Source organism: Rattus norvegicus, chromosome 1 (genome assembly GCF_021556685.1).
Source record: "Rattus norvegicus strain SHRSP/BbbUtx chromosome 1, alternate assembly SHRSP_T2T, whole genome shotgun sequence".
In the NCBI taxonomy this organism is placed as follows: domain Eukaryota; kingdom Metazoa; phylum Chordata; class Mammalia; order Rodentia; family Muridae; genus Rattus; species Rattus norvegicus.
In genome coordinates, this window is record NC_141534.1 from 251,372,064 (window position 1) to 251,389,849 (window position 17,786).

Here is a 17,786-nt window from a genome sequence, read left to right on the forward strand (position 1 = left end):
TCTAAAAATAGGAATAGAAACAATAAAGAATTTACAAAGCAGGATAACACTGGATATAGAAAACATAGGAAAGAGATCATGAGTCATAGCTGCATTCATCACCAATAGGATACAAGAGATTGAAGAGAGAATCTCAGGGACAAAAGATACCATAGAAAACATTGACATAATAGTCAAAGAAAATTCAAAAGCAAAAATCTCCTAACCCAAAACTTTCAGGAAATCCAGGCCATGGGGACCCACATGAAGACAAGATGCACATATGTTGCATATGTACAGGTGTACGGGTATGTTCAGTCCATACTTGCTCTTGGTTGGTAGTTCAATCTCTGGGAATCTCCAGGGGTCCAAGTTAGTTGATTCTGTTGGAGTGCCTATCTTCTTGTGGTCTCTCAATCCTTCCCCAACTCTTTCACTAGACTCTCTGTGCTTTATTTAATGTTTGGATTTGTGTATCTGTATCTGTTTCCATTGGCGTCTGGGTAGAGCCTCTCAGATGACTGTTATGCTAGGCTCTGGTCTGCAAGCATAATCTATTATGTCTAGTATCCTTAATAGTGTCCAGGATTGGATTTTGCTCATGGGATGGATCTCGATTTGGTTGGCTCTTCCTCCATCTTTGCTCCTTCTTTGTCTCTGCACATCTTGTAGGCAGACTACACTTTAGGTAGAAAGTTTTGTGGGTGAGTTGGTGTCTTTATTTATCCACTTTGAGTCCTGCCTGGCTCCAGGCCATGGTCACTTCAGATGCCACATCCCGCACTGCTAGAAGTCTCAGCTAGAGTCACTCCCATAGATTCCCTGGGGCCTCCCCTTTGAGATATTTATTAACAAAGAGTGTAGTCTATGACATGGAAGGACATTTTAGAAGAGAAATATTATTAGGATTCCTAATGTGGAAGAAACAACTGGTAAAAAAAGTGTTTATAATTTCCAAGTCATTACATAATGACTTGATATTAATAAAATGGTATTATGAATTCTATTCAATTTTGTAATCAATATGCACTAATATTTTTTTTCAAAATGACATAGAAATGCTTCAAAATATGTGTTGATGGGTGAAGATACATGCCAATAAATGAAATGATATGAAGAAAAGTGTCAAGAAAAAGTTTACACAAAATCTTTAATCTTAGATAGAGTTGCAATGATTGCTGATACGCCATGCATCACTAACAGCTCCTTCCTCAAAAATCAAGCAAAATGTAGTCTACTTGAGCTCAGAGCCTCATCTCTCTCTAAGTATTCTGTAATTCTTATATTTGATAAAGGAAAAGTTGATCCAAAGGCCCAAAATGTCTTATAAGTAAGTGAAATTGTACCAGAATCAATATCTCTCCAGGCATAAAAAGATATCTGATTGTATGCATACATATAATCTATTTTTTGGGGGGGATTTTAGAGTTATATAATATGATAACAACAAACTTCTTCTTTCTCTGCTGTAAATGATGAGAATAACCCTGACATTGGGCCACTGAAGTTCTGAACATTACAAAATAAATAAACCTTTTTGACTCTAAGGTTAAAGAATATAATTATTAACTAGAGTCATGTTTATTTTTTGTGATAGTGGTTATCATCAATATATTTACATAATGAATAGTCAAGTAATTATGGACATAATAGTTCAGAATTGAGCTTTTGTTTATGTAGAAATGTCCTCCTTAGCCTCAGACATTTGAACACTAGGTACCCAGTTGGTACTGCTGTTTGGGAACACTTAGCTGGTATCAGTTATTGTTATTTTCTCTGTACAGAATCATGCTTAACCAGTTTCATATGTGCATTAGTGGAAAATGGAGAATCATGAAACTTTTCTTCAAGAATCTATAATAAAGTCAGGGTAATAAGCATGCTCGTTAGATATTCACAGTGGATTTTAAATTCTTCCAACTATGATCTGTGAGATACTGACAGTTCTTTTTGTTTCACCACCCTTAGAAAAAGAATAATGGTCTTTTATAATTGAGTAAAGATGTGTGACTGACATGTATGTTTCTGTTCTTTGTTTTGTATTGGACAAGAGTAAAATAAGGAGCTATAAAGCATATGTTATTGAACAAAATCTGTTGGAATGTTTAGTATAGAAAATAAACATTTTAAGTATGCATGATCTTTGTGGTATGTAAATATATTTCTGGTTATTGGGGCAATGTAGCAGAAGAGCTGTCAGTTAGAGACCTGCCTATGTTATATAGTATGATTTTGTTAAAAATAAACATATTTCATTGAGTATATAAATATCATAAGTAATATATGACTTAAGTCATATATGGAGGAGTTTTCTTGAATCTTAAAATTAATATATTAATTCTGAAGAATTACCACACATTAGAAAATATTTGTTTACTTTTATTATCAGTAATTGGGCACCAATCCTTAGTATTAGCCAGAAATTCAAATGGGCACTGTATAAAGGTCAAAGTAAATGATATCTTATATTTATCTCTATCAAAGGGACAAAGATCACTTGATAGAGAGCAAGTGGGATTAAAGATTCCCTAATGGACTAATCAATGATGCTCAAAGAGGTGCATGTTGTTTCAGCATGTTATAAAATCTCTGTGCTGCCTGATCACAACTGCATCAGTAAGGAGGGTCTCCATGGATCTGGTCACTTTCCTGGTACTTACTCTCTCCTCTCTCATTCTCCTCTCACTCTGGAGACAGAGCTCTAGGAGAAGGAAGCTCCCTCCTGGCCCCACTCCTCTCCCAATTATTGGTAATTTCCTCCAGATAGATGTGAAGAACATCAGCCAATCCTTAACCAAGGTAAGTATTGTCGGTGATCCTGTAATAACTTGATAAGGAAGATAAATTAGAACTTCTTTTAAATGAAAATATAGTACTGAAGACAGTAATGTTATAAATAATCATAAAGTCATACCTCTCACCAAGTATTGTGTAGCTTATGCCTTTTATAACTGGCACTTGTCAGGAATTGAATAATGAACAAGGTTTCATGTTGAAGAAAGTTAGGTCATGGCATTAATTTATTAATTATTTTAGTAACTCAAATCCTGACTGTAGTTTCTTCTTAGCTCTTCCTAATATTTGGTTGTTAGTTTCCATCTATTTCCAACTGCTGATTGTTGAAGCCTATCAGATGACAGTTATGCTAGTCTCATGTCTGTAAGTATAGCAGAATATCATTAATAGGGTCATGGATAGGCTTTTTCTTAAGGAATGTCTCTCAAGTTGGGCCAGGCATTGTTTGGTAATTTCTTCAAATTTTGCTCCAGCTTTATCCATGCACAACTTGTAGACATGAAAAATTGTGACTTGAAGGTTTTGTGGCTGGGATGGTGTCCCTGCCTGTCCACTAAAGTTTTGCCTGGTCTTAGCAGGTGGCTATTTTAGCGTCTATATCCCCTACTGAAACAGTTATGGCTACAGTCACCCTCATAGATTACTGGAGTTTCTATTTTACTAGGTTCCTAGCTTGTTCAAGAAGGATTTCTTTTCTTTTCTTTCCCTTCCTTCCTTCCTTCCTTCCTTCCTTCCTTCCTCCCTCCCTTCCTCCCTTCCTTCCTCCCTTCCTTCCTCCCTCCCTTTCTTTCTTTCTTCCTTTCTTCCTTTCTTCCTTTCTTTCTTTCTGTCTGTCTGTCTGTCTGTCTTTCAATACACACCCCAGGGGATCAATGAGTTTGAGGCCCTTTCCATGTTCTCTCAGATAAATCATCTAAACTGACCCACGAGCCCAAGGCAAAAGAAGCAGTCATTAGAAGTCTGCCAACCAAAGATTAAAACAGGGGCAGAAGGAACACCCATTCAGAGCCCGCCCCACATGTGGCCCATACATATAGAGCCACCAAATTATACAAGATGGATGAAGCAAAGAAGTGCAGGCCGACAGGAACCGGATGTAGACCTCTCCTGAGAGCAACAGCCAGAATACAGCAAATACATAGGCGAATGCCAGCAGCAAACCACTGAACTGAGAACGGTACCCCCATTGAAGGAATCAGAGAAAGGACTGGAAGAGCTTGAAGGGGCTCTCAACCTTACATGGACAACAATGCCAACCAACCAGAGCTTCCAGAGACTAAGCCACTACCCAAAGACTATACATGGACTGACCCTGGGCTCCAACCTCATAGGTAGCAATGAATAGCCTAGTAAGAGCACCAGTGGAAAGGGAAGCCCTTGGTCCTGCCAGACTGAACCCCCAGTGAACGTGATTGTTGGGAGGAGGGCAGTAATGGGGGGAGAATGTGGAGGGGAACACCCATATAGAAAGCGACGGGGAGGAGTTAGGGGGATGGTGGCCCAGAACCGGGAAATGGAATAACAATAAAATGTAAATAAAAAATACCCAAATTAATAAAGATGGAAAATAAAAGAATACTTAAAAAATATAAATGTTACCCCCTTTCCAGGTTTACTGTCCGTCAGCCCCATAACCCCTCCTCCCTTTCTGTAAGAGTGTTCCCCTTCCCATCCATCTCCCCCTAACCTCTGTAAACAATCCCCTGAACTGGGAGTCCAACCTTGGCAGGACCAAGGGCTTGCCCTTCCATTGGTACCCCAACAAGGCTATTCACAGCTACATGTGTAGTTGGAGCCCAAGGTCAGTCCATGTATTGACTTTGGGTGGTGGTTTAATTCCTGGAAGTGCTGGTTGGCTGTCATTGTTATTCTTTTGGGGTCGCAAGCCCCTTCAGCTCTTTCAATTCTTTATCTAATTCCTCCAACAGGGGTCCCATTCTCAGTTCAGTGGTTTGCTGCTAGCATTCACTTCTGTATTTGACACGTTCCGTTGTGTCTCTTGGGAGAGATCTATATCTGGTTCCTGTCATCATTCACTTCTTTGCTTCATGCATCTTATCTGTTTTGCTGGATATATGTATATATATATATACATATATATATATATATATATATATATATATGTATGTATGTATGTATATGGGCCACATGTGGTACCGGCTCTGAATGGCCATTCCTTCAGTCTCTGCTCTAAATTTTGCTTCCATATCCCCTCCTATGGATATTTTTTATTTTCCTTTTTAAGAAGGAATGAAGCATCCACATTTTGTTCATCTTTCCTGAATTTCATGTGATTCATGCATTGCATCTTGGGTAATTCGAGCATTTGGGCTAATATACACTTATCAATGAGTGAATACCATGTGTGTTTTTTGTGATTGGGATACTTCACTCAAAATGATATTTTCTAGTTCCTTTCATTTGCCTATGAATTTCATGAAGTCATTGTTTCCATAGCTCAGTAGTACTCTATTGTGAACATGTAATACATTTTCTGTATCCATTCCTTGATTGAAGGGCATCTGGGTTCTCTCCAGCTTCTGGCTATTATAAATAAGGCTGCTATGAACATAGTGGAGCATGTGCCTTTGTTGTATGACAGAGCACCTTTTCTTTTGAATATATGCCCAGGAGAGGTATAGTTGGGTCCTCAGGTAGTGCAATGTCCAATTTTCTGAGGATCCTCCAGACTGATTTCCAGAGAGGTTGTACTAGTTAGAAATCCCACCAACAATGGAAAAGTGTTCCTCTTTCTCCACATCCTCATCAGCATCTGCTGGTGCCTGAGTTTTAGATTTTAGCCATTCTGACTGATTTGAGGTGGAATCTCAGGGTTGTTTGATTTGCATTTCCCTGATGACTAAGGATGTTTAACATTTCTTTAGGAGCTTAGCAGCCATTTCATATTCCTTAACTGTTTATTCATTGTTTAGCGCTGTACCCCATTTCTTAATGGTGTTATTTGGCTCTCTGGATTCTAACATCTTGAGTTTTTGTATATTTTGGATATTAGCCCTCCATCGGATGTACAAGTGTTAAAGATATTTTCCAAATCTGTTGGTTACCGTTTGTTCTAATGACAGTGTTCTTTGCCTTACGGAAGCTTTGCAGTTTTTTGAGGTTCCATTTGTCAATACTTGATATTAGATTATAAGCCATTGGTGCTCTGTTCAGAAAAGTTTCCCCAGTGCCCATGTGTTCAAGACTCTTCCCTACTTTTTCTATTACTTTGAATGTATCTGGTCAGATGTGGAGAGAGTACTCTCCTCCTGTTTCTCAGAGTATATCTCCCCCCACTGTAAGTGATTTGGGTATAGGGAACGGTTTGACTGGTTAGTTCAGATCTGGGCACAGATCTGGATCTTGGGGCTCCTGCAGCTGACTGCTGCTATATATATATATATATATATATATATATATATATATATATATATTTTAACTTTTTGAAACTTAATTTTTATTTTAAATCTTTTTTTATTAACTTGAGTATTTCTTATATACATTTCGAGTGTTATTCCCTTTCCCGGTTTCCAGGGCAAACATCCCCCTCCCCCCTTCCCCCTCCCCTTTCTTATCGGTGTTCCCCTCCCCATCCTCCCCCCATTGCCGCCCTCCCCTCAACAATCTAGTTCACTGGGGGTTCAGTCTTAGCAGGACCCAGGGCTTCCCCTTCCACTGGTGCTCTTACTAGGATATTCATTGCTACCTATGAGGTAAGAGTACAGGGACAGTCCATGTATAGTCTTTAGGTAGTGGCTTAGTCCCTGGAATATCTGGTTGCTTGGCATTGTTGTTCATAAGGGGTCTCGAGCCCCTTCAAGCTCTTCCAGTTCTTTCTCTGATTCCTTCAAAGGGGGTCCTATTCTCAGTTCAGTGGTTTGCTGCTGGCATTCGCCTCTGTGATTGCTGTATTCTGGCTGTGTCTCTCAGGAGCGATATACATCCGGCTCCTATCAGCCTGCACTTCTTTGCTTCATCCATCTTGTCTAATTGGATGGCTGTATATGTATTGGCCACATGTGGGGCAGGCTCTGAATGGGTGTTCCTTCTGTGTCTGTTTTAATCTTTGCCTCTCTATTCCTTGCCAAGGGTATTCTTGTTCCCCTTTTAAAGAAGGAGTGAAGCATTCACATTTTGATCATCTGTCCTGAGTGTCATTTGTTCTAGGCATCAAGGGTAATTCAAGCATTTGGGCTAATAGCCACTTATCAATGAGTGCATACCATGTATGTCTTTCTGTGATTGGGTTACCTCACTCAGGATGATATTTTCCAGTTCCAACCATTTGCCTACGAATTTCATAAACTCGTTGTTTTTGATAGCTGAGTAATATTCCATTGTGTAGATGTACCACATTTTCTGTATCCATTCCTCTGTTGAAGGGCATCTGGGTTCTTTCCAGCTTCTGGCTATTATAAATAAGGCTGCGATGAACATAGTGGAGCACGTGTCTCTTTTATATGTTGAGGCATCTTTTGGGTATATGCCCAAGAGAGGTATAGCTGGATCATCAGGCAGTTCAATGTCCAATTTTCTGAGGAACCTCCAGACTGATCTCCAGAATGGTTTTACCAGTCTGCAATCCCACCAACAATGGAGGAGTGTTCCTCTTTCTCCACATCCTCGCCAGCATCTGCTGTCACCTGAGTTTTTGATCTTAGCCATTCTCACTGGTGTGAGGTGAAATCTCAGGGTTGTTTTGATTTGCATTTCCCTTATGACTAAAGATGTTGAACATTTCTTTAGGTGTTTCTCAGCCATTCGGCATTCCTCAGCTGTGAATTCTTTGTTTAGCTCTGAACCCCATTTTTTTAATAGGGTTATTTGTCTCCCTGCGGTCTAACTTCTTGAGTTCTTTGTATATTTTGGATATAAGCCCTCTATCTGTTGTAGGATTGGTAAAGATCTTTTCCCAATCTGTTGGTTGCCGTTTTGTCCTAACCACAGTGTCCTTTGCCTTACAGAAGCTTTGCAGTTTTATGAGATCCCATTTGTAGATTCTTGATCTTAGAGCATAAGCCATTGGTGTTTTGTTCAGGAAGTTTTTTCCAGTGCCCATGTGTTCGAGATGCTGCCCTAGTTTTTCTTCTATTAGTTTGAGTGTATCTGGTTTGATGTGGAGGTCCTTGATCCACTTGGACTTAAGCTTTGTACAGGGTGATAAGCATGGATCAATCTGCATTCTTCTACATGTTGACCTCTAGTTGAACAAGCACCATTTGCTGAAAATGCTATCTTTTTTCCATTTGATGGTTTTGGCTCCTTTGTCAAAAATCAAGTTCCCATAGGTGTGTGGGTTCATTTCTGGGTCTTCAATTCTGTTCCATTGGTCTATCTTTCTGTCTCTGTACCAATACCATGCAGTTTTTATCACTATCGCTCTGTAATACTGCTTGAGTTCAGGGATAGTGATTCCCCCTGAAGTCCTTTTATTGTTGAGGACAGTTTAAGCTATCCTGGGGGTTTGCTATTCCAGATGAATTTGCAAATTGTTCTGTCTAACTCTTTGAAGAATTGGATTGGTATTTTGATGGGGATTGCATTGAATCTGTAGATCGCTTTTGGTAAAATGGCCATTTTTACTATATTAGTCCTGCCAATCCATGAGCATGGGACATCTTTCCATCTTCTGAGGCCTCTTCAATTTCTTTCTTCAGAGTCTTGAAGTTCTTATTGTACAGATCTTTTATTTGCTTGGTTAAAGTGACACCGAGGTACTTTATATTATTTGGGTCTATTATGAAGGGTGTTGTTTCCCTAATTTCTTTCTTGGCTTGTTTCTCTTTTGTGTAGAGGAAGGCCACTGATTTATTTGTGTTAATTTTATACCCAGCCACTTTGCTGAAGTTGTTTATCAGCTTTAGTAGTTCTCTGGTGGAACTTTTGGGATCACTTAAATATACTATTATATCATCTGCAAATAGTGATATTTTGACTTCTTCTTTTCTGATCTGTATCCCCTTGACCTCCTTTTGTTGTCTGATTTCTCTTCAGATCGTATAAATCTTTTGCCGTTCTCCTATATTTCTATGCTCAGAGTCACTACGCAGTTTCCGCTTGTGCCTGTGATGTAGGCAAATGTGGGCAGAAGTTGCAGTCTGTACTGCCCTGCAGTCTCAGGATTGCCTGCACTTCTGAGTGTTCAGTTCTCTCTCCCATGGGTTTGGGAGCAGGGAGCTGTGGGCTGGGATCAGATATGTTCTGGCCACAGTCAGAAACCAGAAGTGCCCGTTCCTAGAGTACTTCTATCTTTGTGTGTCCTGAGTCCACCAGGCAGGTCACTTGGAGCAAAACAGTTGGCCTTACCTCTGCTCTCAGGCACATAGTTGCTCCTGACAGCTGGCTTTCAGCTCTTGGTGAGGGCAGCAACTGGAAGGGTCCTGCCTCTATTGCTCCTAGTTCCCTGTTCCCAGGGCAGAGATGGCACTAGGTATTTTCCTCTTTAGACCAGAAGGTGGGTAGAGAGTAGTCTCCTCTCGTATCTCAGGAGTGTCCACACTTCTGAGGGTCTAATTCTCCACCCCCACGGGCTTTGGATGCTGGGAGCTGTTTGACCTGTTCAGTTCAGATCTGGGCACAGATCTCCACCTTGCTCCTGCAGATGACTGCTCCTATATTCCTGTGTCCAGAGGCACTATGTAGTTTCCTTTTGGGCCAGGGATGAGGACAAGGCTAGGCAGAAGTGGCAGTCTGTTCTGCCCTGCAGTCTCAGGATTGCCCGCACCTCTTGGTGTTCAGCTCTCTCTCCCATGGGATTTGGGAGCATGGAGCTGTGGGCCAGGATCAGAAAAGTTACAGCCACAGTAAGAAACTGTATTTTGATTGATATTAATAACCAATGATTATGAATTGCTGTTATTCTCATGATAATGGAGTGTGTGTGTGTGTGTGTGTGTGTGTGTGTGTGTGTGTGCGCGTGCGCGCGCATACACCTTCTTTTGATTTTATTTGTAAGGAATTACTTATTTCTTGTGTTTTCATGGGTATAGTCAATATCCTTGAGTTAAAGTTTTCCTTCCAGTATCTTCTATATGGCTAGATTGTTGAAAGATATTCTTTTAAATTTGGTTTTGTCATGGAATATCCTACTTTCTCCATCTATGGTGAATTTGAATTTTGCAGTGTATAGTAGTTTAGGTTGGTTTTGATGGTTTCACAGATTCTACAAGACATTTGTCTGGGATCATTTCATTTTTAGAGTCTCTATTAAGAATTCAGTATAATTCTGTTAGATCTCCCTTTGCATGTTACTTGGTATTTCTTCCTTGGATCTTTAAATATTCTTTGTTTGTTCTTTAGGTTTTATGTTTTCATTAATATACGGTGGAAATATTTTCTTTTCTGGCTCAATCTAGTTGGAATTTTGTAAGCTTTGCATATGTTCATAGGCAGTTTTTTCTTTAGCTTGGGGAAAATTTTCTTCTATGATTTGATTGAAAATACTTTCTGGGCATGTAGCTGGCAATCTTCTTTTACTCCTATCATTCTTTGGTTTGGTCTTTCATACTGTCCCAGATTTTATTAATGTTTTGTGTCAGAAACTATTTATATTTATTATATTCTTTACAGATGAATTTATTTATTCTATCATACCTTTTTATGCTTTTGATTATTTCTTTGATATCTTTTAATTTGTAGCTTCTGTTCTTTTACCTAATTGTTTTATCTCCAGGATTTTTATATTTGTGTATTTTTTGTTTGTGTTTGTTGGTGTTTGGTATTTATTTGTTTGCTTACTTATTTACTTATTTATTGCTTTATTTCCATTTTGAGATCTTAAACAGTTTTATTCATTTCCTCTTAAAGTCCTCTATCATCTTTATTGGATTTAAGGTCATTTTTTCATGTTTTAACTATGTTAGCATATATGCGGCTTGCTAGAGTAGAATATCTAGGCTCTGGTGGTGCCATTTTGCCCAAGTTTTTCTTGATTTTGTTCTTAAGCTGCTTTTACCAAAGTGACTGTCCCAGTTACTGGCAGGCCTCCAGGAATGCAGGCAGAGTTTTGAGCTGCACAATGGAACACAAGAGACCATGTGCAGCTTAGGACCCTTTGGTATGATTTAGAGGGTATTGGTTTGCAGGGAACTTGGAGGTGAGCATTTTTACCTGGTTTCCCCCACTGCATGCAGTCTCAGAGAATGGAGATACAGGGACAAAATGGAACACAGGGGGTAACGTTCAGGTTGCTTTTGCTTGGTGGCCCCTGGAGGCAAGCAGTCTGGGGCTGGTTCTTACCAAATTATCCTTGGTCCATGTAGGTCTCCAGAAGAGTTGGAAGAGCTCAGGGGACAGGGCATAGATCGTTGGTGATGGGCATATGAGACATGGAAGGCACACTTTGTGAGGGAGGGGTCCAAATGCTTATCCCTGGTGCTTTCAGGCCTCCAGGAATACAACTGAGCTATAAGTTGTAAATGGCGCTCCAGCTCAAAACATTTTTTAAATAAAAAATAAAAATCCACTCAAACTAGAAAATTTATGAATATTTGTTTTCTTTTTTAAAAACAGCTTTTCCGATTAGTTTTGTTTGGGAGTCAATAGTGAGTAACATTTTATTCAATAAGTCAGGTATACTTTTAGACATATATCTTTATTGAGGTTATCTACTTGACACTGGACTCTAGAGAACTAATACCTAATTTATCTAAATACCAATGGACATGGAGTAACACAAGAAATGCAAAAATATCATTCTGCATATTTAGTGATATTCATATCCATTTTTGGTTCATGCATGCCTAAATCTGGTGTTAAGAATACTGCCATATAAGGGACCAGTTTTTCAGGAAATACTGTATACCTGTGGTGTTCACACCTGCTTCTGCAGTGTTCATTCTCTGTGTTTGTGATAGCAGTAAGCCAAATCTGGACTGATCAATAGAATCATTGGTGTTGTCTTAAAAATTTACACTTCAAACATTAATTGGGCCTAATTTTGCTGATTTATGTCTGCATCATTAAAATGCAAAGACAATGTTAGTGTGAATGAGGTTTACACTGTGTAGATTAAGATAACATATGTTTGCTAGTATTTGCATTTTCTTTCCTATTTCCAGTTTTCAAAAACCTATGGCCCTGTGTTCACTCTGTATTTGGGCTCACAGCCCACTGTCATATTGCATGGATATGAAGCAATAAAGGAAGCTCTGATTGATAACGGGGAGAAGTTTTCTGGTAGAGGAAGCTATCCAATGATTGAAAATGTTACTAAAGGTTTTGGTAAGTAAGTGTACATATTCATGTGTGTGTTGTATCATGTTTATATTAAGATATAAGTTTGAAAGAAAGGGGTGGACTTCCTTCTTAAGCACAGTAGGACGTCTCTATGGCTTCCATTTTCATCTGTTCCTAGCATCTATTTCTAGTATCTTCTCATTTCTTTAGGCATTGTTTTTAGCAATGGAAACAGATGGAAAGAGATGAGACGATTCACAATCATGACCTTTCGGAATTTGGGAATTGGAAAAAGGAACATTGAGGACCGTGTTCAAGAGGAAGCACAGTGCCTAGTGGAAGAACTGAGGAAAACAAAAGGTAAATACAAATTTATACATTTACATCTTAGTTAGGGTATGCATGGCTAAGTTATGTTGATAATGTTCTATCTAAAACAATTTCATTGTTTTTAATCAGAAATAACAATATATGCTTCATGTAATTTTATGCTGAGTTGTGGAACTATGTAGTCTTATTAGAATAGATGTGGTTTCCCCATTTTGTATCATTTCATCAAAGAATAAATGCTACTGATAAAGGTGGCAGATGATATTTGCTTACATTTTCTTGAACTACAGATAAATTACACTGTATTAACTACAGATTCATTCCAACATCAAACTAAATGGAGGGAAACTTGAAGAAATCCCACTAAAATTAGGGACTATCCAAGGTTGCCCACTCACTCTACATTTTCAATATAGTAGTTGGAGTCCTAGCAAAAACAATTAGACAATTAAAAGAGGTTAAAGGGATACAAATTGGAAAAGAAGATGTCAAAGTATCATTATGTGCAGATGATATGATAATACAAATTAAGTGACCCCAAAACTTCCATGAGAGGAATGCTAAACTGATAAACAATTTCAGCAAAGGAGTTACGTATAAAATTAACTCAAACAAATCAGTAATCTTCCTCTACTCAAAGGATAAACAGGCTGAGAAAGAAATTAAGGAAAAGACACCCTTTACAATATTCACAAATAATATAAAATACCTTGGTGTGACTCTAATCAAGGAAGTGAAACATCTGTATAACAAGAGCTTCAAGTCTCTAAAGAAAAAAGTTGAAGATCTCAGAAAATGAAAACATATCTCATGCCCATGGATTGGCAGGGTTAATATAATGAAAATGGCCATTTTTCTGAAAGCAATCTACAGATTCCATTCAATCTCCAGCAAAATTCCAAGTCAATTCTTCATCCACCAAACCCAGTCACTACTGCTGATACCAAGAAGTGCTTGCTGACAGGAGTCTGATAGAGGTCTCCTGAGAGGCTCTGCTATATCCTTACTAATACAGATGATGATGCTTGCAGCTAACCACTGGACTGAGCACAGGGACTCCAATGGAGGAGTTAGAGTAAACACTGAAGAAGTTGAAGTGGTTTGCAACCTGATAGGAAGAACAACAATATCAACTAACACTAACTAGACCTCTCAGAGCTTCAGGGACTAAACCACCAACCAAAGTGTTGGGAGACATTTAATGACTACTTCGATTTCTTAGGGGTTACAGAACTATTTGGATTGTTTATCTGACCCTGATTAAACTTTGGTACCTGGTATCTGTCTATAGAATTGTCCATTTCATCCAGATTTTCCAGTTTTGTTGAGTATAGTCTTTGGTAGTAGGACCTGGTAATTTTTTGAATTTCCTCAGTTTCTGTTATGTCTCCCTTTCCATTTCTGATTTTTTTAATTTGTATACACTGTCTGTTCCCTCTGGTTAGCCTGGCTAAGTATTTATCTATCTTGTTGATTTTCTCAGAGAACTAACTTGTGGTTTTGTTGATTCTTTGTATAATTATTTTTGTTTCAACATGGTTGATTTCAGCACTGTTTGATATTTTCTACATTCAACTTCTCCTGGGTGTATTTGCTTATTTTTTTCTAGAGTTTTCAGGTATGCTATCAGGATTGTTGGATACATTATATATGATTTTACAACCAAACAGCTCTGCCAAGGGTCATGCAGGAGAAATGACAAATGGCTTTAGAATTTATGTAATTCAGTCCATGGGTTACCATAGCACTATGGGAGGGCCTTTTTGTGTCACAGCCCTGAGACCTATGTGTCCCGTGGACATTATGCTGTTATGGAGTTCTGCTCTGTTTGTTGCACTCTTAGTTTAAGAGTTATATGAAAACTTTAAGCAGGCTTCCATTCCCTCACTGGGAAGTCTTGGTGGCATTCACAATATTAGTGCCTGATTTATTTTTGGCATTACTACTGGAACACCACCTTAGAGAAGAACTTAGAGATTTAGATTGTGAACAATGACTACCACCCTTAGAAAACTTTGGGAAAAATAAGTCAGTTAAGCTTGGTTGAGATAATTTTTACTACTGTCTCCGATGTAAAAAAATCTTAGGGAACAGTGTGAAGTTCAGAAAGGTACACTTTTAGTTAAGCTAGGGACCTTTTATGGTCAGGGAACAAGAACAGTGTCATTATTCTCTGATGTCATTACATCTCATTGAGGATGGACTGGTGATAACTGATTTCATATATCATTTTTTGCATTCAGCTTTCCGATATGATTTATTAACTATTGTTGATGAGTAGATGTACATTTTGAGGATTTAAGACAGATATGACTGTGAGTAAGAGAGCTGAACACCCAAAGTGCAGACCATCCTGAGACCTCAAAGCAGACTGCCACTTCTACCCACTTTTGCCAATATTGCTTGTTCAATAGGAAACTTCATAGTGCCTCTGGACACAGGAATATAGGAACAATCAGCTGCATATACCTGCCATTCTGGTCTTTGCCCAGAACTGAACTGAACTGGACAAACAATTCCCTGAACCCAATCCCTCAGGGGAGAGAGTTGGACCTACAGAAGTGCAGACACTTCTGAGAAATCAGAGGAGACTACTCTCTGCCCACATACCCCACCAAGAGGGAATCACATAGTGCCAGCTGTGCCTGCTGGAATCAGGGAACTAGGAGCAGTCAGGGACAGGACCCTTCTGATTCTTGCCTTCATCGAGAGCTGAAAGACAGTAACCAGGAGCACCTACACACCTGAGAGCAGAGATAAGACCTATTTTTCTGCTCCAAGTGACCTGCCTGGTAGACTCGAGACACACAGAGGCAGAATTCCAAATCCAAACAACCCTGAGATTCCACCTCACACCAGTCAGTCTAAGATGAAAAACTCAGGTGATAGCAGATGCTGGCAAGAATGTGGAGAAAGAGGAATACTCCTCCATTTTTGGTGGGACTGCAATCTGGTTCAACCACTCTTGAAATTAGTCTGGAGGTTTCTCAGAAAATTGGACATGGCACTTCCTGAGGAGCCAGCTATACTTCTGCTGGGCATGTACCCAAAAGATGCTCTAACATACAACAAAGACACATGCTCCACTATGTTTACAGCAGCCTTATTTCTAACAGAAGCTGGAAAGAACCCAGATGCCCTTCAAAGGAATGTATTAAGAAATTGTGGTACATCTACACAATGGACTATTACTCAGTAATCAAAATCAATGACTTCATGAAGTTCATAGGCAGATGGAATGAACTAGAAAATATCATCCTGAGTGAGGTACCCCAATCACAGAAAAACACGTATGGTATGCACTCAGTGATAAGTGGATATTAGCCAAAAATCTCGAATTACCCACGATGCAATCCACAGACCACAGGAAGCTCAAGAAGAAGGATGACCAAAATGCAGATGCTATCACTCCTTCTTAAGAGGGGTAGCAAAAATGTCCATAGGAGGGGATATGAAGGCAAAGTTCACAGCAGTGACTGAAAAATGGCCATTCAGTGCCTGCCCCATATGTGACCCATATGTATACAGCCACCAAAGCTAGATAAGATTGATGATGTTATGAAGAGCATGTTGAAAGTGATTGCATATACATCTCTCCTGAGATACACAACCAGAGTATTTCAATTACAGAGGTGAAGGCTAGCAACAAACCACTGAACTGAGAATGGTGCCCCCTTTGGGGGAATTAGACTAAGGGTTGAAAGAGCTGAAGGGTCTTCAAACCCATAAGTACAGCAATGCCAACCAACCAGCAATTCCAGGGATTAAACGACCATCCATATACTGATCCAGGGCTCTGACTGAATAAGTAGCAAAGAATAGCTTTGTTGTGGCACCAGTGGAAGGGGAAGCCCTTGGTCCTGCCAAGGGTGGACTCCTGGTTCAGGGGAATGTTGGGGGGGTTATAAGGGGTGGTTGATTGGGGAAACATCCTTATGGTGGAGAGAGAATGGGAGGGTGATTATGGACAGGAAACCGGGAAAGGGAATAACATTTGAAATGTAAATGAAGAAATATGTCTAATAAAAAAGATAGATATGACTGATTTTTATATAAAAGTTTAGATTTGTGATTATGATTTTACAGGATTACTTTTAAAGATAAATAGTATTGTAATACTTCTTTCTTTATAACAGCAAATTGCTGCCTTCCAGTAAGAGAAAAAACCGTGAGAAACTCTCTTGCTTGCTTACATTTTGTTAAACTATAGATGTTGCTTGTTTATGAATGCATATGATTTTTTAAGATTAATTTGATCTTTACATGCGCTATGTAATATTATATTTCCTAAAGTTAGGAGAAAACATACTGTTTCTTCATAATCATTCACCAGAAGAAAACTAACATGTAATCACATTATAATTATATACTGCTTGAAAGATTTTGCTGGGATATATGAGCTGTAGAAGAAAGAATAAACTAAGATAGGGTGTGGCTAGAACATTGTTTCTCTCATGCATCAACTATGTGTATGTTAATGGTTTGGCTGGGACATTGCCTCTCACAGCCATCAGCTGTAAGTGTGTGTGTAGAGTTTGTGCAAATGGGACTTGGAACATTGTTCCTTCCATCCACCAGTTGTGTGTATGTATGTATGTATGTATGTATGTATGTATGTATGTATGTATGTATGTGTGTGTCTATGTATGTATGTATATATGTATGTATGTAATACTTGGACTTTGCATGCTGAAGCTTTTTTCTAACCATTCAATAGGTGAATATTTATTTGTCTGTCTGATCATCTGTATGCATGTGTGTATGTTTGTATGTATATATGCAAGCATATTTGTGTGTATGAAGTTGGACTCTGCTTTTTGATTTGTCCATTCTGTCTGTGAGTGTGTGTGTGTGTGTGTGTGTGTGTGTGTGTGTGTGTGTGTATGAACTTTCTCTTTCATCCTCTTTCTCTCTGACCCCAAGGAGTTAAAAGAGTTCATAGGGTTTTTTTTTTTTGTTGTTGTTGTTGTTTGGCTGTTTTTCTGGGGGGCGGAGGACTGGCAATATAGAGTGCCAGACCCAGTCAATTAAGTTCCCTTCCTTCAGCAAATATGTCTGCTGAGCAACTTCTCTAATCTGCCTTTAGCAGCAGCCCCTGTAGGTATCTGGATCAACCCTTCTCAGTGACTTTAAGCACTGACCTCCAATGGTTCAGTTTACCCACCATGTGGATGACAAAGCCAGTCACTAGCAATTAACAACTTATGAAACCAATAAGTGGGCTTATCATTACAGAGGTTAATTTTCCTCACCCCATCAGTCATATATAGCTCTCTGTCTAAGGGTAGCGTTTGAGCTTTTTATCTTCCCACATTAACACTCCTAATGATTCAGTCATTTTTCTAATTATTTTTGCAGCCATGTCCAGGACAAGTTTTCACAATAGATTTCATGCTATTCTTGTTCTTACAATGTTTCTGCCTCCTCTTCTGCATGTTCCCTGATCTACAAATGGAGAAGTTGAGACTTAGATGTGTTGGTTGAAGTTGATATCCCTACAATCT

At 39.0% G+C, this 17,786-nt stretch overlaps 1 protein-coding gene across 4 annotated transcripts in view; it reads left to right on the forward strand.

The window, feature by feature from the left end:
• The first annotated feature begins 2,495 nt into the window (after nt 1-2,495).
• Nucleotides 2,496-17,786, forward strand: part of Cyp2c7 (cytochrome P450, family 2, subfamily c, polypeptide 7) — a 56,082-nt gene continuing 40,791 nt past the window's right edge. For 3 of the 4 annotated variants that reach the window (XR_015684655.1, XM_087655191.1, XM_087655193.1), the window contains exons 1-3: nt 2,496-2,778; nt 11,835-11,997; nt 12,163-12,312. Coding sequence is in view for 3 of the 4 variants with exons in the window: in XM_087655191.1 (XP_087511317.1) it covers nt 2,542-2,778; nt 11,835-11,997; nt 12,163-12,312 (550 nt within the window). In the remaining variant the exon portion in view is untranslated. 4 annotated transcript variants of the gene reach the window in all.